The sequence below is a fragment of the Choristoneura fumiferana genome, chromosome Z, assembly GCF_025370935.1.
Source record: "Choristoneura fumiferana chromosome Z, NRCan_CFum_1, whole genome shotgun sequence".
Lineage (NCBI taxonomy): Eukaryota > Metazoa > Arthropoda > Insecta > Lepidoptera > Tortricidae > Choristoneura > Choristoneura fumiferana.
In genome coordinates this window covers 2,218,143-2,240,476 of record NC_133472.1, presented here as the reverse complement: position 1 = coordinate 2,240,476, position 22,334 = coordinate 2,218,143, and the positions used below count along the sequence as shown (strand labels likewise).

At 40.1% G+C, this 22,334-nt stretch overlaps 1 protein-coding gene across 1 annotated transcript in view; it reads left to right on the top strand.

Moving 5' to 3' along the window:
- The window catches only part of Raf (serine/threonine kinase raf oncogene), a 37,442-nt gene extending 21,350 nt beyond the window's left edge, over window positions 1-16,092 (top strand). The window contains exons 5-12 of the mRNA XM_074097013.1: window positions 765-872; window positions 3,264-3,405; window positions 4,842-4,954; window positions 5,650-5,870; window positions 6,785-6,876; window positions 9,448-9,638; window positions 11,433-11,749; window positions 13,990-16,092. Coding sequence (XP_073953114.1) covers window positions 765-872; window positions 3,264-3,405; window positions 4,842-4,954; window positions 5,650-5,870; window positions 6,785-6,876; window positions 9,448-9,638; window positions 11,433-11,749; window positions 13,990-14,020 — 1,215 coding nt within the window. The 3' untranslated portion in view covers window positions 14,021-16,092. The remainder of the gene's footprint in view (window positions 1-764; window positions 873-3,263; window positions 3,406-4,841; window positions 4,955-5,649; window positions 5,871-6,784; window positions 6,877-9,447; window positions 9,639-11,432; window positions 11,750-13,989) is intronic.
- Window positions 16,093-22,334: the final 6,242 nt, after the last annotated feature.

Sequence of the window (22,334 nt, the reverse complement as noted above, 5' to 3'; positions counted from 1 at the left end):
GTTCTAACCTAACCTACTTTGCTGATACAAGCCCGTTTCTCTGTGAGATCGCAGTTCTAACCTAACCTACTTTGCTGATACAAGCCCGTTTCTCTGTAGGGTCGCAGTTCTAACCTAACCTACTTTGCTGATACAAGCCCGTTTCTCTGTGGGGTCGCAGTTCTAACCTAACCTACTTTGCTGATACAAGCCCGTTTCTCTGTGGGGTCGCAGTTCTAACCTAACCTACTTTGCTGATACAAGCCCGTTTCTCTGTGGGGTCGCAGTTCTAACCTAACCTACTTTGCTGATACAAGCCCGTTTCTCTGTGGGGTCGCAGTTCTAACCTAACCTACTTTGTTGGCACCAGCTCGTTTCTTTGTGAGGTCACAGTTCTAACCTTACCTACTTTTCTGTTAGCAATTCGTTTTTGTGTGGTGTTTTTTTTGGTAAAATGATGCGATGGTTTCGCTATGCTAAATTATGCTAAGTTACTCTTATAATGCCAAGTACGGTCACCAAAATAAGTGGTCTGTCAATTTTTAAACAAGTTCCTATCAAATGAATATATCGCTAAAGTCGAACTTTCAAGTTGGCAGACGATCTATTGGCCTTATTGTTTTATGACATGCAAAAGATTATCAACTTTAGGTTGGTAGAACACATATTTGTATGATCGTACGTTTTATGCGAAGTAATTATTCTGCCAAAAAAGTTTATGCCAAGTGAGTTTCGGGCAAACAAGATGCCAGACGTGGGGTACCCTTGATGTGCTCTGTGTGCAGTGCGCCGCCAGTTCGCCGCAGGCAACAAACAGCAACTACTTGAGTTCAACCTCGAGCAGACACCGCGATGAGAAGGACAAGGATCAGCAGCAAAGCAGAAGCACACAGGTAAGTTTATTAATAAATATTTACTTCCACTTCACGTATGCAATAGTTATTTGTGTCACAAGGGAGCAAAATGGTGTATTTTCGGCGAGGGCGTACATTGAATCCAGAATGTAGCAAAGGATTCTACAATAGAATCCTGAGCGTAGCGAGGGATTCTAAAGTAGAGTCCTGAGCGTAATGAGGGATTCAAGTGTTAACGCCCAAGATGAAAATAATTTTGCTCCCGAGTGACTCATACAACTTTTTACACCGAGCATTAAGGAACTTGAAAAAAAAAATCTAAATATTCTTAAAGAACAACCAGCATAGAAAATGGCGTGGCTTTACAAATTATTAACTTCAAAAAATAGCATTTGTAAATAACACTTAGAAAAGCCTTGAACAGAAAAGTTGCACTTTGCTCCCTCTCGTCAGGGAGGAAAAGTTACTTTTCTGAAGGAGAGGTGTGAAAAAATCTTTTTCACTTCTCATCCTCGTAAAGTTCGTGTGTATGCTGGATCTAGGCTACATAAAGTTACTTTGTTGCTCTAGTGCATAAAGTAAAATCATCGTCTAAGACCAAGGTAATCAGGGTGTCAACCAGACACAAACAGAAAAGTTTCTATAGATACTTTTAATAATTTTTGTTTTATGTAAAACTAAAAATCAATCAAAACAAATCAATAAAACTAAAAATTTATAATTATATAGCAATGCATGAAAAAAAAGGTACCTAGTAAGTGAACAATTGTTCCCACTGTTACTATTTCATTTCCTTGCAATCGAAGTGAAAAGCAGAGTGTTAAACTCGCGCATTAAACCCATTTTCCCCTCGACGTGTCTATCCACCCTCGCAGTACCGGCTCGGGTGGCTATATGAACGTCTTGAGTAAACTTGCTCGTTTTATGCTCTTGTTGTACAATCTACTATTAACGAGCTAGACCTGGCACATCAATTCAAATTGGACATCTTTCAAGAACCGATTCCAAAGGCGAAACTCGTCGAAAGTGTTTTTCTATTAAATTCCCTTACGTATTAGGTACGTGTATTTAAAGGGTCGTGGTTTCAAACCCCGGCTCGCACCTCTGTCTGAGTTTTTCCAAATTCATGTGCGGAATTACATTTGAAATTTACCACGAGCTTTGCGGTGAAGGAAAACATTGTGAGGAAACCTGCACAAACCTGCGAAGCAATTCAATGGTGCGTGTGAAGTTCCCAATCCGCACTGGGCCCGCGTGGGAACTACGGCCCAAGCCCTCTTGTTCTGAGAGGAGGCCTGTGCCCAGCAGTGGGACGTATATAGGCTGGGATGATGATTTAACAATAATTAACAAATGCTACGATTTATAAATCAAGCTTTTTCATTTAATGTATATCATTTTTTCAATGTCTAAAGTCAAAGCCAAAATATCTTTATTCAATGAGGGCTATCGCGTATGAATTCGCCACTAGAGGCGCTAGTGTAGCGTGAGGTCTCCGAAATGTCAAATCTCATAGTTTTTGGGTGAGCTACGCGGGTTTATTTATAATTAGAATAATTTTGTGAATATTTTGCAATATCTGAAATTAATTATGGCAAATATGCGTTCCGGGGCAATGAATGTCTGTGTTTTAAGACAGTTTTGTCTTTCGGAAACCTTTTTCCTCCCTTTTTTCCGAACAAAACGGGGACTACGCAACACTGTGGCATGATCGATATTTTTATGGTACGGTTTTAAGGTGTATTAAATATGATTTTAATCTAAACTTTGTTTTCACGCCCGTAATAACAGACTTTGAAAACCATACTTAAAAACCTCACGCTACAGTGCGCCATCTAGTGAGACAAAAAACGATAGCCCTCATTTAAGTTAGCTGGCGAGTGTATTGGGCACCTTTGCGCCAGGTATGACGCGCGGCGGTTTATTTGACTAATTATTATTGTATATTTGTTTTAATTTTAATATCTTGACATTGTTATTTCTTATATATAATCAAATCAAATAGTAATAAATTTAAGCTATACTATAACAAGCACTTGTTAATGTCAAAAAAACTATCACCACCGGTTCGGAAAAAACTTCTGTTGAGAAGGATCCGGCATGAAACTCAACGAGGTTTTTTTTTAAACAGATTTACAATATTATTAAATCATATATATTTACACAATACATTTTGAACACAGTATATTCGTTATTTGAAGTAAGGGATCGCCAATGCGGATTGGAATTATTTCCAAATATCCCTGTTCATGATATAACCATTAATTTTATAATACGCCTTAGATATTAATGTCTTCTTGACAATAGATCGTATAGAAATTTACCCATATTTTTTCTTAGCAACAGAGCTGTGCTAATTGGAGCTTATATTTTCTCTTTTATCCCGCCCTTTAAATCCTCGGTGCGTGTTAAAACGCTCGGTTTTTGCAGGCCTCGCCGACGGGCACTCTGCGGCCGCGGCGGCCGCGCGCGCGCTCCGCCGACGAGTCGTGGAAGAACGCGCTCTCGCCCCGGGAGAGCTACGATGACTGGGTCATACACGCCGACGAGATACTGATCGGCGCCAGGATAGGTAACTACCCTCGCCAGACACCGCTCAGTGACGTCACGTAGCGGGCACGCGGTCGCGGGAGAGCTGAGATGACTGGGTCGTACACGCCGACGAGATACTGATCGGCGCCAGGATAGGTAACTACCCTCGCCAGACACCGCTCAGTGACGTCACGTAGCGGGCACGCGGTCGCGGGAGAGCTGAGATGACTGGGTCATACACGCCGACGAGATACTGATCGGCGCCAGGATAGGTAACTACCCTCGCCAGACACCGCTCAGTGACGTCACGTAGCGGGCCCGCGGTCGCGGGAGAGCTGAGATGACTGGGTCATACACGCCGACGAGATACTGATCGGCGCCAGGATAGGTAACTACCCTCGCCAGACACCGCTCAGTGACGTCACGTAGCGGGCCCGCGGTCGCGGAGAGTTGAGATGACTGGGTCATACACGCCGACGAGATACTGATCGGCGCCAGGATAGGTAACTACACTCGCCAGACACCGCTCAGTGACGTCACGTAGCGGGCACGCGGTCGCGGGAGAGCTGAGATGACTGGGTCGTACACGCCGACGAGATACTGATCGGCGCCAGGATAGGTAACTACCCTCGCCAGACACCGCTCAGTGACGTCACGTAGCGGGCACGCGGTCGCGGGAGAGCTGAGATGACTGGGTCGTACACGCCGACGAGATACTGATCGGCGCCAGGATAGGTAACTACCCTCGCCAGACACCGCTCAGTGACGTCACGTAGCGGGCACGCGGTCGCGGGAGAGCTGAGATGACTGGGTCGTACACGCCGACGAGATACTGATCGGCGCCAGGATAGGTAACTACCCTCGCCAGACACCGCTCAGTGACGTCACGTAGCGGGCACGCGGTCGCGGGAGAGCTGAGATGACTGGGTCGTACACGCCGACGAGATACTGATCGGCGCCAGGATAGGTAACTACCCTCGCCAGACACCGCTTAGTGACGTCACGTAGCGGGCACGCGGTCGCGGGAGAGCTGAGATGACTGGGTCATACACGCCGACGAGATACTGATCGGCGCCAGGATAGGTAACTACCCTCGCCAGACACCGCTCAGTGACGTCACGTAGCGTGCACTGGATCAATTCTAGGGTAGGCAGCTGGTAGTTTGCGCCTGCAGCAGCACGCCACGCTCCCGCAGAAAGATAGGTAACGTGCCACTTATTTCGCATAACATTACTTTGTCATAAAATGAATTCGCATGCTTTTTTCAAGTGAGCGAATTAGATGGACTTGGTTAGGACAGTATGTTAGTTTTTTTTCAACAGCCCGATAAGAAAATTTACTTTTCAGATCTTTAATATTTTTTAATCTAATTATACTTTTTCATTCTTATGCGAAATAAAGTTATGCCAATTTAAATATGTCTGAGAAAATTATTTGTTTATTTACTTTATTGATCCGTTCGAATGTTCGCGACAGGTTCCGGCAGTTTCGGGACCGTGTACAAGGCGCACTGGCACGGCCCGGTCGCAGTTAAGACGTTGAATGTGAAAACGCCAACTCCCGCGCAGCTGCAGGCCTTTAAAAACGAGGTGAGGTAGTTTAATTCCTGTAAATTGAATGACTTTGTTCCATGTAAGCGGTCAAAGTTTCTGAAATGACAAGTTAAAGCATCATTATTATTTGTATGTTATTTTTGTTTGAAGGTGTATGATAATATTTTTGTTACTTTTGATCAACAACTTGACAGTTACATAGATACTAGACTTCACCCTCACTCAATGAGGGCTATCGCGAATGAATTCGCCGCTAGAGGCGCTAGTGTAGCGTGAGGTGTCCGAAATGTCAAATCTCATAGTTTTTGGGTGAGCTACGCGGGTTTATTTATAATTAGAATAATTTTGTGAATATTTTGCAATATCTGAAATTAATTATGGCAAATATGCGTTCCGGGGCAATAATGACTGTGTTTTTGAGACAGTTTTGTCTTTCGGAACCTTTGTCCTCCCTTTTTTTCCGAACAAAAACAGGGGACTTTGCAACACTGTGGCATGCTCGATATTTTTATGCTACGGTTTTAAGGTGTATTAAATATGATTTTAATCTAAACTTTGTTTTCACGCCCGTAATAACAGACTTTGAAAGCCATACTTAAAAACCTCACGCAACAGTGCGCCATCTAGTGAGACAAAAAACGATAGCCCTCATTGTTGTTGTATTTAACACTCGTTTACGGTTAGTGAATATTTTGAAACAACAATTGTTATTTCTTCATATCTCCCTCAAGGTGGCGGTCCTAAGGAAAACACGGCATTGTAACATCCTACTGTTCATGGGATGCGTTTCGAAACCCTCGCTGGCCATCGTCACCCAATGGTGCGAAGGTTCCTCGCTGTATCAGCATCTACATGTGCTGGAGACACCTTTACCTATGCTGTATCTGATAGACGTCGCGAGACAAGCTGCACAAGGCATGGACTATCTTCACGCCAAGAATATTATACATAGGTGAGTACGCTTATAAACATCACTCAATGGTGCGAAGGTTCCTCGCTGTACCAGCATCAACATAGGTGAGTACGCTTATAAACATCACTCAATGGTCGTTGCATTCAATAATGGAGACCGTCACTCAATGGTGCGAAGGTTCCTCGCTGTACCAGCATCAACATGTGCTAGAGACACCACTACCTATGGTGTATCTGATAGACGTCGCGAGACAAGCTGCACAAGGCATGGACTATCTTCACGCCAAGAATATAATACACAGGTGAGTGCGCCTATGAACATCACTCAATGGTCGTTGCATTCAATGATGGAGACCGTCACTCAATGGTGTGGGGGTGGATCGGTGTACTAAACATCTACACGTGCTAGAGACATCATTATCTATGCTGTATCTGATTGACGTCGCGAGGCAAGCTGCGCAAGGCATGGACTATCTGCACACCAAGAATATTATATACAGGTAAGTGCGACCATAAACGTCCAAACTCCGGTGGCTTGGGCACGTGGAAATGATGGAAGAGGATCGAGCCGTGAAGAGAGTGTACTTGGGACCATCGTGAGGACGTACACGGGTTGGTGTTCCCAGGTACAGCTGGAGGAATCTTAAATCTCGGAGCCAAAGGCTAGCAAGAGTCGGCCTAGGATAGTAGAGTATGGCGTAAATAGTCTGCTGTTAGACCCACTTCGAGTCTCTGTGTCCGAATAGAGAACGCTTTTGAACGTCACTTAATGGTCGTTGCATACAATGGTGGAGACCGTCACTCAATGATGTACTAGTATCTGCGTGTGCTAGACACCACTCTTGCTATATCTGATAGAAGGTATTTATACCAAGCTAAACTTATGTCTTGGGATGAGAGTCTTTGCAACATTTCGGACGTAGGCATGTATCTAATAGTGTTTTTTGTTTGCAGAGATTTGAAATCGAACAATATATTCTTACGGGACGACTGGTCGGTGAAGATTGGAGATTTCGGTTTGGCCACGGCGAAAGTGCGGTGGTCGGGTGAGTTCGACAATAGCATTACACAACTGGGGCGGAGGAATCTTGGCCCTACTAATATTGTAAATGCGAAAGTTTGTGTGTCAAAGTCAAAGTCAAAATATCTTTATTCAATTTAGGCTATAACAAGCACTTATGAATGTCAAAATCTACCACCGAGAAACTCATCGAGGTATATTTTTTTAAACAGATTTACAATATTATTGAATGATATCTACACATCACAACTTTATTTTTAACACAGTAGGTTCGCTTTTTTAAGGGATCGCTAATGCGGATCGGAATTACTGCCAAATATCCCTGTCCATGATATAATCATTAACTTTATAATACGCCTTAGATATTAATGTCTTCTTGGCAATAGATCTGAATTTCGTATCCGTTACATTTGTGTGCGGGGGCGTGTGTATGTTTGTTACTCCTGCACGCTGAAACGGCTGAATGGATTTGGATGAAATTTGGTATGTAGATAGCTGGACATCTGGAATAACACATAGGCTACTTTTTATCCCGATATTCCCACGGTATAGGGATACAATTTTGAAATTCCAACCGCTATGTTTAGAGTCTTGAAATTTTGGACAGTTGTTCTTAATCCAATGAAGACCACGATATAAATTGTGGTAATTACCAGGGGAGTTTTATAAAATCCCGGAATTTCAATTGTACCATTACAAATGTTTACACGTGCGAAGCCGCGGGTGAACTAAATGAAAATTATATACATTTATGCCTATGTCCAGCAGTGAACGTCTTTCGGCTGGCATGATGATGATGATACACATTTAGGGGCTGTTTCATGTAATGTTTGAGAAAAGCACTATACAAGCCTCGGCCGGCAACCCCCTACTTCCCGGCCTCTACAGTAATGTACTATTTTGTAAACATTCTTTCTTGTAAACTTTGGACGTCATTGTTGATTATGTAATGAAAGTGTTGGTGTTAAGACCGCAACTGCAGATCCCTTGCCATATCAATGTTTGTAGGCAAATTTTTCAAGTTTTACAAATCGAAAATACAAACTGAGACATGGATGCACAGAGAAACCAGAAAAAGAGACCAGCGCTGGGAATCGAACCCAGTCCTCAGCAATCCGTGCTGCGTGCTATAACCCCTACACCACCGCTGGACAGGAATCTAGACACGATTTTTTCCTATGCATACATATCTCAGGTCGCTTATTTCTACTACGCTACTTATGCAGCAGCACTAGCGACATCTATGTTCCGCTCTCATCGAGAGACGTCACACTCTTTCGGAACCAACCGCTCACCCAGACAAGAGATGTCGTTACTAAGCAATCACAAAACGTCGTCTCTAAGTAATATGGTTTCACGGGTTACCCGTATAAGTAACAAATTTGGAGTTAAAATAAAAAATACAAAAAGACTCCAAAAAACCAATCATAATTTTACAAACTTATACATATTTTTCATCAACATTCCCTCTGGCTTTGGCTGGCTGTTTATGTAAAACTTGGGCCCCAATAATGAATGCCTTTGAAACGCGTCGTATTTTAAGACGAGCACGTGTTTTTGCCGTTTTGTTCTCTTTCAGTTCGGTTTGGCTTTTTTATGGCTTTAAAGCCCTTATACTCTGCTCGAAGGCGAATACGTCTTACAGTACTGCGGCTATTTTTGAATTTGCGAGAAAAATCCTTATCGGACAAACCTGGATTTTCTTCTTTTTTTTTCGAAAGACAGAGAACCCTTGTGATTTTTTAAGACCCTGCACACCGTGGTTTTTGGTAAATTTAACGATTTAGCGACCTTCGACCCGGACCATCTGGGATTTTCTAAGTGTTTGTTCGCTATTCAAATTTTCGTCGTTCAACTTCCATCGTATACAATTTTAAAGTGCATAAACCTATCCGAAGCAAACTTTTAGAATTAAGACTTCAAAACGTGGACGATGTTGCGATCGTCTTTTTTTATTTTTTACATCTTAGTTTTTTTAATCTTTTAATTAACACACACCTGCGTGCCAGTTCTATATGAACTATGGTTTAGTTGGGTCGTTATCAAACTTTGCGCAAACCACTGTCGTGTATGGAGCTACTACTCTGTTAAAAATTATTACAAATATTAAGCATATTTTTTCGATTCCGATAGTCAATTATCTGTAGTGTATAGCCGACTGTAGCCCAGTTATCTTTTCACTCAAATAACAGCAGTAATTTTTTTTTATTCGACTGGATGGCAAACAAGCAAATAAATGGGTCTCCTGATGGTAAGAGATCACCACCGCCCATAAACATCTGCAACACCAGGGGTATTGCAGAAGCGTTGCCAACCTAGAGGCCTAAGATGGGATACCTCAAGTGCCAATAATTTCACCGGCTGCCTTACCGGTTACCGGTGTGTCGGTTGTCTTAATAATAGTGTAAAGGGAAACAGCTTTTTTTAGGTTGTGACTAACACTGCACAAAGTTTGATAATGATCCCGTTCGTGCCGTCCCTCTCACTCTCGTGTCAAATACTAAAGCGTCAGCGGGACGGCAAGATACGAAGTTGGAATTTTGCACTTCGTGGTAAAGGGCGAGGGGTTCGAGTTTTTTTTTTTTTTTTTTTTCAGACACCCAATCGGCCGGCGGCATTCAGTGGCAACAGCCAACCGGCTCTATACTATGGATGGCGCCCGAAGTGATTCGCATGGAAGAACGTGCGCCGTACACGTTTCGTTCCGATGTTTACGCTTTCGGGATAGTTTTGTACGAGCTCATGGCGCAGACGCTGCCTTACAACAACTTGAACAACAAGGATCAGGTGAGCTCCTTGGCTGATTATGAGTTAATTGTGTACTGTTATGTACAGAGGTGCGAGCCGGGGTTCGAACCCACGACCTTGAGCTTGAGAGGCGATAGGTCAAACCAGTAGGCCACCACGGCCAATCCGCACTGGGCCCGCGTGGGAACTATGGCCCAAGCCCTCTTGTTCTGAGAGGAGGCCTGTGCCCAGCAGTGGGACGTATATAGGCTAGGATGATGATGATGATGATGATAGATTTAATGCATAATGGTTTTCCAGCGTATTTTATAGGAAAAGTACGCATTTATTGTGCTCTCTAAATTTGCTTCAGTGGCCCATCTCCGGTATCCATCGTACAGCCGTAATAACATTTGGCATTAACACATTTAACTCGTTTTAGACGAGTCAAGGACATAAATGGTGGATTAAAGTAGGTACTGTTTTGGTCGAATCAAATACTGTTCTGATCGGGTCAAATACTGTTTTGATCGAGTCAAATACTGTTTTGATCGAGTCAAATACTGTTTTGGTCGAATGAAATAATGTTTTAGATGAGTCAAAGATATTAGTGGTGGAGTAATACGAGTATACTGTTTAGGTCGAGTCAAATACTGTTTTGGTTGAATGAAATAATGTTTTAGATGAGTCAAAGACATCAGTGGTGGCACTGTTTAGGTCGAGTCAAATACTGCTTTGATCGTGTCAAATACTGTTTTAGTCGAGCCAAGGGCTGCCTGTGACAAACTGAACGATACACAAATATACTATACTATACTATAGAAATCAATTACCGTAAGGTCGGGATACTTTGACCCATTGGATGGTTACTTTGGCCCATTTATAAACCACATAAAACGTGAAATAAAAACGTAATCGATCAATGAACACCTACCACATGACAAAGAGCGATACCTTTTCAAAACAATAATAAAACCAGGACCGACTTAATCCCAACGGCCAGAGTTACCCTTCAGGGTCAAAGTACCCCGACCTTACGGTATCCATGATCTAAGAGTAAGAGTTCACCTCCCACACTGGACTCTTAACTACGTCACTCCTCATGCCGCTTCGCCCATACTTCCTGTTTAATAAACCTTCGAATAGTGACTGCTACCAAGGCCGTGGCTTATTTGCTCTTCTGTGCAGCATTATGTCTAGAGAACAATTCATGAAAAACATACCTCAATGAAGCCGACTTCGATGTATGACGCTCGCTAAAGTCCGTAAAGCCGCAATACCCCGCACCGCCACTTCACTAGCTAGTTTTAAGACGTATAAAGTTTGTTACAATATATATATTTATTCCTCTTAATGGCGCCATAAGGCTTCCAATGTCAGTTAAATTAAAGATAAATAATATTCTTCTTATGCATGTTGTACGTGATTGTAGTTTTTGCAACTTGATAGCAAAATTCCAGAAACCACGCGGCGACCACTTGCGCATTAAAAAATGTCAGACACGAGAGCATATAGAATTTTGTGATCACTGTTCACTGTTAAGGTTAATCGTCGCATAAAACACTATCAAAATTATACTTCAACTAGCCAAAGAAGCAGAAATACCAAAATTAGATATCGTCTACATCCGCCATGTTCGAATGCTACAAATCGAATCCTACAATATATATATGTCCGACGAGAGTTTTTTTCAAGTCTGGCTGACTGCCGCCTTTTTTTACGATCGAAGGCGCGCGGCATAGGACTTGCGCCAATCAGCCACCGACAGCAAAGAGGATGCATATCAAAATATTGTTCGCCATCGCCATACTTGCACACTTCCGCTAGGTATTTTTGACAGCGTTTCTTTTTCAGATCCTATGGATGGTCGGCCGAGGTCTGCTGACACCGGATCCTCGCTACCTCCGACAGGACGCTCCGCAAGCCTTAAAACGGCTGTTCAACGACTGCATCAAATTCGACAGGGAACAGCGCCCTCTCTTCCGGCAGATTCTCGCATCATTAGAAGCCATGCTCCGAGCAATGCCCAAGATCACTAGGAGCGCCTCGGAACCCAATATGAACAGGCAGTTGCATGCGTCAGACGATTACTTGAGCTACAGCTGTGCGTCACCGAAAACGCCAGTCAACTTTCAGTTCAACAATGACACGAATTTTCCTGCTTTCTACGGGTATGTAATCGGATTATCAGTTGAATACGGTATTTGACTATTGTTGGCAATTCTCGCCCTGAGAACTGCCGGTGGGTTGATTTGATGTGACGTGATACTTAGACCAAACCGCTGGCCTCGCGGGTTCGATGGGCAGGCCGAGCCTTGGTCGTCGCTGATTGATGATGATGCTGATGTGAAGTCAGACCCTCTCCCGAGCCCCTGGGATCGGTCTGGACAGCTGCTGCCTCCTGTAGCCAGCTGCCGCCGGTGTCTTGTGAAGGGTTGAGGTTATGACGATGAAATTAAATTATATTACGTTCACCACTATATTTTCGCGTTACTGACACCGTACAACTGTTTATATCTATAAATATGATTGAGATGACCTTAGATTACTTAATGACACGATTTGACACTGAGCTCCGCTCTGACCCCGAGATCGTTATTGACGTGTAACGTCTCTCACTGACTTGGAATGACTCCGAAATGACTGACCGGTCCATAGACATACATAGGCTGTCAAAAACAATAAAACATGATTTAAGGGTCCATCACACATTCCCGTAAAGGGACTTCTACACGACCCGACCTACTATGTTACGTTTTGCGTAAACAATTATTATGTATATTTTGTATAAATTAAAACTACACAATGCCTGTTATCGAATAGAGAAACAATTTTTAAGCTACCTTTACAAATAACAAAGTTATAAAGGTTTGAAATTCGAGATTAGACAGAGAAAGACATACTGGCATGTGACGTCACACGCCAGTACCGCCATACTTGATGCATAGAGAAAAGCGTTTGAGAAAGAGACAGGTATATAGATTTTCAATAATCACTATAAATCCAATTTTCAACCGATTTAAATTTCTCTTCGCTAAACACTATCTGTATATCTATATTTTCATAATAATATTAAGATATGGCAAAATCAGGAGTTGTCAAATACCGTATTAACCAAATGTTTAAATTGTTTTTGAGAAAATCGTATAATAAGGAAAATAAATGAACGGCATCACAGATATTCTTCACATTAAATAATGTTACTATTAGCGACGTGCTCATTAGGGTCCTTGGTTTAGTTTTAAGTTTTTGTATTAAAACATTTACCACGAGCTTTGCGGTGAAGGAAAACATCGTGAGGAAACCTGCACAAATCTGCGAAGCAATTCAATGGTGCGTGTGAAGTTCCCAATCCGCACTGGGCCCGCGTGGGAACTATGGCCCAAGCCCTCTTGTTCTGAGAGGAGGCCTGTGCCCAGCAGTGGGACGTATATAGGCTGGGATGATGATGATGATGATTAAAACATATGACAGGTAGATTGCGTGCTAACGGGCAGTCGTCTTCATCCGACCGCGCGCGACACACACGTACTTACGCCCTTTCTTATATGTACGTGGTGGTGGTTTTTCCGCGATTAAAATTGAGTTTTCTCGAATACTATCTGCATGTTTTTTGTTACGGTACATCTACATCCCGTACAGTTACTTAAAAGAGGATGGTGAAATGGGCACTGAGAATTACTTTGAAAATGAAATGAAAAATGAAAAGATTAACAGCCTTATTCATAAAAAATCCTTAATTGAGGTTTGATCGGTCTGTTACTTAGCAGACTGATTAAGCTTGTTAGACGGTTGTCGAGAAGTATGATTCATAAACGCTTGCTAGCAGTCTGCTAGTTGTTGAGCTGCTGATAGACGGATTAGACGCGTTATGTTGGCCACCTTGACAAATCAAAGACAAAAAATGGCCTAATCGATAATAAAAAAAAAAAATTGACAGCAGGAAAAAAAATAAAAAGCGAGATGTTTGTTTTCCCGCCATTTCCGATCCGCATGTTTATGTTGTGCAAAAAGCCATAATTGTGTTAATCATCCTTATTTTTTTTCATATTTATTGTTAATTTATTGTTGCTAATTTAGAGGATTTTTAAATACAAATTCCTGAAAATAAATTTTCCTGTTTTTTTTTTAATCTGCGTAGCCCTGCCTTCACTAAAAATATCTTCGGTATGGTTTTTGCTCTTGTCAAAGTCAGCTGTTCAAACTTGTGGCGGCCGTTTTGTGACTTAGCAGAGAGATAAAGGAGGGTCTACGGTCCTCTAACTTTAGCAGAGCCTTGATCGACTGATTAGCGCTAACAGACGTTTATGAATCATGTTTTTTAGCATCGGGCCTTCAAGGAGCCTTCAAGGAGGCACTAACTTTTTATGAATAAGGCTGTTAGACTTTAACCTAAAATCTCTTGTTTCAGTATCCCTGTGCCAAACCAGAGGCATCCCTAGGGTTTGTTGAAGGGCTACGAGTAGCCCGCCCGGCGGCCGAGCCTGTCTCTGACCTCGCGCGCCGACCTCAACTGCTAACCACTTGACACCAGTGGACGCTTGTCGCCAGTTGACACTTGTTGACACCAGTTGACACTTGTCACCAGTGGACACTTGTCGACACCAGTTGACACTTGTTGACACCAGTTGACACTTGACACCAGTGGACGCTTGTCGCCAGTTGACACTTGTTGACACCAGTTGACACTTGTCACCAGTGGACACTTGTCGACACCAGTTGAAGCTTGTCGACACGAGTTGGCACTTGTTGACGCCAGTTGACACATGTTGACGCTAATCAGAGGCATCCTTATGCCGCTTATATGGCTACCAGAAGCCTTAACCAAATGAACTTTTCCTAAGCACGACTTTATTTTATAGTTGACATATGTCGACACTAATTAACAATCCAGAGGCATACCTAGGGGCTACCAGTACTCATCAACCGAACTTTAACTGCTAAGGACCTTTTATTATACAGTTGGCACTGTCTCACCCATTTTGACACCAGTTGACAAATGTCAGTAGTTGACGCGAATGGACACAAGTAAAGTTGGCTTTGGTTTAAGGTAAACAATGTTGAACTGTCTTACCGAAAAAAGTATTTTATAAAATAAATAAAAGCAAGTAATAATTATGACATTGTGATGGTTTCATTATATGTACCTAGTTCATTAAGACAGATCAAGATAGTTTACTTTGTTCTGTTGCAAAAAAACAAATATGGTTGACGCAAGCCGACATTACTTGACACTTGTTGACATTGGTAATAAATGTAGTGAAAAAAGTTTTTACACAGGCCAAGTAAAAATCGATCTTATGTCAATGTCAAAAAGACTTATACGTGGAAAAACTTTAAAGGCTGACCAGGAATATAAAAAACCTGACTCGAGGGCAGCACTTCTACGTTTTATATTTCAACATTCTTTACACTTACTATACGATACCTATCAGTCAAATTGACAACGGTGTCGGTGATGTTATTTAAAGGAATATTTTCTAATCCCTCAGACTTTTCCTATGACATATACCTTTATACATTGTGAATTATTTTCCTTCCGAAGCTATGGATAATCTTTGGCATTTTAACGATCAAAAAAACAAAATAACACTTTAAAATACCACGCGCAAACAACGTTAAACTTTGACAGCAATAGACACATGACATTTGAATTTAGTGTTACCAGTGCAAGAAATTAGTTCTATTGGTTTGCCGCAATTTGGCGAGGTTTTTTATAATTCTGGTCAGCCTTTAACTATACATGTTGAATCGTGATAAAATATTACAGAATAGAAAAACTAGAGGAAATGGCATGTCAAGGACGCCGTCACTTTCGCTGTCAAATTTGAATTTGGTCTTGATTCAGCAGTGTTGGAAGTGAATACTTTGGCATAGATGTCATTTTGCAATGCAAATATACGAGTAGTGGAAACATCTATCGGGTGTTGGCTAATATTTTTTAACCGACTTAAAAAAAGGAGGAGGTTATCAATTCGGTTGTATTTTTTTTATGTTTGTTACTTCAGAACTCCGTCATTTGTGAACCGATTGCTTTCAATTAGGTCCCATAAGCACCAAATTAGGATCTGATGATTGGATCCTAAGGAAATCGAGGGAACTCTTCAAATGTTGTAGGGACACTTATGGTAATTAGTAATTACGATATATTTAGTAGTAGCTCGTGCATTTGCTCTTGAAAATCATCATTTGGTGAAGTGGAACATGATGAAGACCACAGTTGGCCATCGGAGTTACTACTCAATAACAAGCATTTCAGGGGTAAATTTCAATTACTTTAACACAGTTGCTAAGCAATTTATGCTCGTCGTAATGCATATGGTGAAATGGAACGGGTGGTGAAGCACCAGGACTCCTCAATAATGAACGTCTCTGCATCGGAATAAGCAATCTTTTGTAAAAGGTGACGAGCAGTTGACATTAAACTATTGTATCTTAGATTATTTACACTAAAAAGCGTGAAAAAAAATGTATAACAAAATAATTTACCGACTACAAAAAACCATGAAAATAACTATCTACCAGTCTGAAGTCGTGCTCAGCACGAGCAGCAGGAGTGTATTATATTATGTAGGTGAGTAGACGTCTATAGTAACTCCTGCTGGCGTGCTGACGTCACCGACTTCAGACTGGTAGATTTTTATTTTTTTGAGGTTTCCGTGGTAAATTGGAGTTTCTGTTTTGGCAGAAAATTTGTACTAACTAGAACCGAAATTGAGAGTCTACTACGTAATTCGAAAATCGAAGTTCGTATCGTACCGTACCGCAGACGCTAATATTTATTTAATACGAGAGTGACATGGATGGTACGATAGGAACTTTGATTTTCGAATTTCGTAATAGCCGTTCTGGGTCCGTGGGCTATCGTGGAGCATTCGGGAAGCCGGTTGGCGCTAGTGTCGTATCGTAAGGTTTGACAGCTTTGACATCTGTGTCATGTCTCTAACGCCATCTAGCGATAATTTACCGAAACTAGAACATCCGAAATTTGGCTCCAAATGTGTAGTAGGTTGGACACCAATTTAGTGAGATATCAGAGAGTTGTCAGTGTGTTGTGTGATAGGCTCTTTACTTGTCATTAAAGGCGTGATCCTCCTCCTTTTTTGAAGTCGGTTAAACAAGAATAGTACATTGTGTCTTAAGGGCGGTAAATAAGGAATTACGAACGAGAGTCTATTAGAGAGGCTTTAATGAGTCGATGTTCGTAATTCTAGTACCGCCCGTGCGACATACAATGTTTTTCATCACATTTGCGAGTAAAATTGTATATTTGTAAAAGAAAAACTATTTTTTTTTTTCAAAATATTGCCGATGCCGCTGATTGCGCTCTTGGCAGCTCTTGTGATGAAAAATATCTATACCTAGTGCCATCCACGAAGACGCGTGATTTTGTCATCATTAGACATTAACGACATTGTAATAAGAACCGCGGCACGCGTCATCGTGAATGACTACCTATAGCTAACACTTTCTAATTGAGTTCCCGGACTGAGATAAAAAACAAACGAGGCCTTATTGTTGGACGCACTCGGAATCACAATTTGTTTTCACCATTTCTTTCTATCACACGGTATAAAACGAGCGTAGAAAGAGATGGTGAGTAAGATAGCGAGCGATCGGGCGTTTAAAAAATGGCCACTGCTTTGGTTGATTTGATACGACCAATTTGTTCATATAGAATCTATGATTTGAAAGTATTATTAAATGTTTTATTAGTATTATTGTATTATATAGCAATATTGTTATTAACAATGTATTATTAACTGGATGTGCTTTTCACGGGATTATTTTATATGTTAATATTAGTTGTTAGTTTGTTTTATTTATTGTTGATAATATTTTTTTTAAGGTTTTCGTTACATTATGTATGTAGCCTTCGATGTCCATTTTGTTTAAGGTAATTATAATTATTTTTACTGCGGACCACAAGGAAGCTAGAAAACGCTGGCGTCAATATCGCCCTGCGTTTTTGACTCGGTGCAAGCCGAGCCGCGATCTTGTCGGCGGTTTTGACGCAGCTTCAGCGTGTATTGAGGTATGATGTAGGGCATCCACGGAACAGAAAGCGACACTGAACCCTTCAAAGGGTAGGGGCGATTTAGCGACCACGTGCATTGTCTTGGAAAATCGACCTTATTGTTTTAGTTATAAGTAACAAGATCCATTGTAGTTAATAAAAATACTACTAGCTTTAAAAATATCCTTTGACAGGTGTGTATTCGATAGCTGCTTTTGATTCTGTGGTAGTATGCTCCAATAAATAGGGCCTTATTAAGGGTTAAGAACATTTTTTTAACAGTCAAACAATCTAAATACTTTGTAGTTTTGGTTAAACAGCTGTTTTGCAATTTTTCTACTCCATTACGTATTGTTCCGTTTATGGCTATATGTGCTGTAAATATTGCCGACTTTTTTTTTTTTTTGTTTAATTAAAAACGGAAATTCGTACAATTTCCATCTGTTTGTCCAAAATAATTCAATTATTTGTGACAAAAATTCACTAGGTACAGTCAAGGGCAAAGATATCGACACAGTTAAAGTTGTAAAAATATGTATACACGGCCTTAATGTTGCATAAAGTCGTGTATACATATTTTTGTACCTTTGGCCGTGTCGATATCTTTGCCCCTGACTGTACCTTCGGTATAATATAGGGCAGTTTCGATATAGGTGAAGACATGACAAAAAATATTTTGAATTAATCATAACCTCAAACGTCATCGCTACTTTTGCTAGCTTATTTTATTGAATAAATAATAATTTTCATTCGTTACACGTTGACACCAATACTGTCATCTTAAGGCAAAAGGCGGTATCTAAAAAAAAACACTTTCACTTCTCATGCTCCTAAAGTTGGTAGGTATTTATGCTGGATCTAGGCGACATAAAATTACTTCTTATGCTCTAGTGTATAAAGTAAAATCTTTGTCTAAGACCAAGGTAATCAGGTGTCAACAGCCACAAACAAAATTATTAATATTATAGGTAGGTAGGTAATTTTAATTATACGTATGTAAAACTAAAAATCAATCAATTAAATTAATAAAACTATTTTTTAATTATACATCCATCCACCTAGTAAGTGAAGAATAGTTTCCACTGTTGCTATTTCATTTCCTCTCAATCGAAGTGAAAAGCGAGTGTAAAACTCAAGCATTAAACCCATTTTCCCCTCGACGTGTCTATCCACCCTCGCCGTACCGGCGTGGGTGGCTATATGAACTTCTCAGTTAAAATAGCTCGTTTTATGCTCTTGTTGTACAATCTACTATTTAGTTGAGTTTAGTTGTGTTAGTAATGAGTTAGCTGAAGACAGCGCAAGATGTATAAATCCCTAGTAGGCACTTAAGACACGTGTAACTTAAAAGTGTTTTTTTTTTGAGATACCGCCTTCTGCCTTAGGAGGGCAGTATAAGGCGGCGTTTCTACCAGAGATGTGATTCATTTACCTATCCTCACACTGCACAGCTCTAGTGGAAACAGCAGAGCGGAGCGAGGTATATGAAGCGTTACTATTGATTCATGAAAAACACTATTCTCTCAACACATCCTCGCACATCGCTGGTGGAAACATAGCCTAACGTACCTAACGTATACTATCTGTTCCGTGGACGGAATTGTAGAAAGGTCAACATTGGAAAGAAAATGCTCATTTAATCTGGTCATTTAGTATTCTAAGCTTACGAAGGCGCCTTTTAATATTAAATTTATGAGATCTTTAGGTATTGTTAGTTAAGGTTTATTACAGAATGAGGGCTATCGCGTATGAATTCGCCGCTAGAAGCGCTAGTGTAGCGTGAGGTCTCCGAAATGTCAAATCTCATAGTTTTTGGGCGAGCTACGCGGGTTTATTTGTAATTAGAATAATTTTGTGAATATTTTGCAATATCTGAAAAATTAATTATGGCAATTATGCGTTCCGGGGCAATGAATGTCTGTGTTTTGAGACAGTTTTGTCTTTCGGAAACCTTTGTCCTCCCTTTTTTCCGAACAAAACGGGGACTATGCAACACTGTGGCATGCTCGATATTTTTATGGTACGGTTTTAAGGTGTATTAAATATGATTTTAATCTAAACTTTGTTTTCACGCCCGTAATAACAGACTTTGAAAGCCATACTTAAAAACCTCACGCAACAGTGCGCCATCTAGTGAGACAAAAAACGATAGCCCTCATTACGAAAGCCCCAAAGGGTGGGGGTCTTTGCTTCGCTTATTTATGATGACATGATGGGCCGGATTGTGATTAAGTCAGAAGGTTCACTAATATGTTGCATAAAATCGAATGAGCACCATGAGCAGAATCATCATATCACCGAATTACTTTTCGTATATATTTTTTCTCATACTGCATTTCTCATAATTTTGTATAGCAGAATATTAACTTGACATAATATCGATGAGAATAATATTTATATGTTCGAATAGTTGCTACGCAGAAAGACATGTCTCATAATATTACTTTGCATAAGGATAATAAAAAGCAGAATAAAATATACTTAACTAAAAATTCCTTGCAACTGAATAAAAAAATATGTAGTTATATTAACCTAACCTTTTTTGGCAGCAGTATAATTCTGGCGCTTCGCCGGCCGCTGCCACGGCACGCTCGCTTTGCTCCCTCGGCTTGCGCGCTGTTGTGGTCACAGTTCTAACCTAACCCAACCTATTATGTAGGTGCTGTTCTGTTCTGGCGCTTTGCCTGCTGCTGTTACAGCACGCTTACTTTGCTGGCCTTACTTTAACCTCAACCCATTCTCATGGAATTTGTTAGCTCCTTTAACTATGTCATTACACCATGTTAAAGTTAGCGCTATTTAAAATTCCGTGAAAATACAATAGTCCAAACTAGTATTTTGCTATGCCATTATGCCATATATAAATCGGCGATACTAATGTTCCGCTAATTAATTAATATTCTGCAGAAGTATATTCGGCGATAAGAGTGTTCTGCTTTTTAATATTCTGAGAAGTGACTATTATTCGAACTGATAATTATGCAAAGTTATGATTATGCAAAAGTATCATTCGGCTAAAAAAAATATGAGATACCTGTTATGCGAAGTGTATTTCCGAGAATCGTTATTATGCAAAATAAAGGGAACCCAAGTCAGAAACATTGAAAAAAATATGGCTAAATCAATAAAACATGCTTTGAGCTCTTGAAATTGCTTGTTTGTTGTTTGAAAACTATAATAAAAAGCAGCAAAGCTTAAAAAATATATACCATTGTGTACGTTAACATGGGGGTTTGAGTTTTGCTTACTTTTGCTGACTAGGGGGTGGGGGGAGTTTTTATACAATTACTTAATCTTCCTTTTATAATTCTCCTAGACGCAAATTATGTTGACTTGTGTATAATTTATTGTTTTATTACAAAATATAAGTCGAAAATAGTTCAATTAAGTGTGACTAAAACACATAATAATATTCGGGCGTTTTTTTTAAAAAGTGTACTTACCCTTTTCTTTCAAAATGTATTTAATTTTTTCACAAAAAAATTTTTTGACTCAGTTTTGTGATGCCCGTACTGGATGTATGAATAAAAAACATCAGAAAACTGACATTTTTTTTAGTCATTTTTTAAACTTTTTGAATCGATTGTTCTCTTGCTTCTGAGTAGGGAAAAACAAATATTTTCCAAAATTGATAAAAAAAGAAAAAGTACACTTTTTTGTGAAAATTAAATGCCCATCATATTAAAAACAGAAAAGCGTACAATTTCTATCTATTTGTCGAAAATAATTCAATTGTGTGTCACTAAAATTTACTAGTTTATACATTGGTGAAGACTTGAAAAAAAAATATTGGCCCTTGAGTCCTCAGTCATCACATCACAGCGACTGCATTCCATCATAACTGCTACTGCTGATTTGTATCACCGTATTGGGTTTTGATGAAGTTTTCTTTTATTTTATCACCATTCGTATTTTTGCTATTGTATGTAGATGGTCTGTCCCAGAATTCGAGATATCTAAAATGACATTTTTGAAATGTTTAAGACGTGAAAAAATGTGGCCAGTTTAAAAAAAATAATTTCAACTCCGTGGATTTCGGTTGTAAATAACGATAAAATGTTTATTTACGATAGCAAAAATAATCTTAAGGTGCATTCAATATTCTCCTTTCCATTTTACTTTTCATACGAAATAAGTGATGAAATCTAAGCACAGGTAAAATACAGTGTTCATCACTTAGTGCCACAATACATAAACATCATAGAATACAAATCAAATAAGTATTCATTATTCTCATATTATTTAGTTAATGTAAAACTTACTTAGAATGAAATTGAAACTTAAACACCAACATCTATAAAAACCGAAATATCTCGAAAGGTCGCATTTTTTATTAGACCTATTTTCCTTTTCTAGAATGTCTTAAGTGCCCTACTTTTAAGTACATCACGGATCCGTTCAATCTTAATATTTTACGACATACATACATAGGTACCTACAAAATCTTTCGGTAATAACCGGTTGCGGCACATCACTATTTATGAGACGCAAAAAACAGGTAACACATGAAACGTCATTTTAGTATCTCGAATTCTGGGACAGACCATAGATGGGTTACGTTACTTACGTCCGAACTACTCACTCTATGGTCAAGATTATTTGACATTTGGATCGAATATAATGTTTATAGACACTTGTGAAAAGTGCAAGCCAGTTTAAAAAATAATTATAATTTCAACTCTTCTGGCGTTGTAGTAAAATATTCAGCTTAGTGACTACTGTTGCTAACAATCAATCTA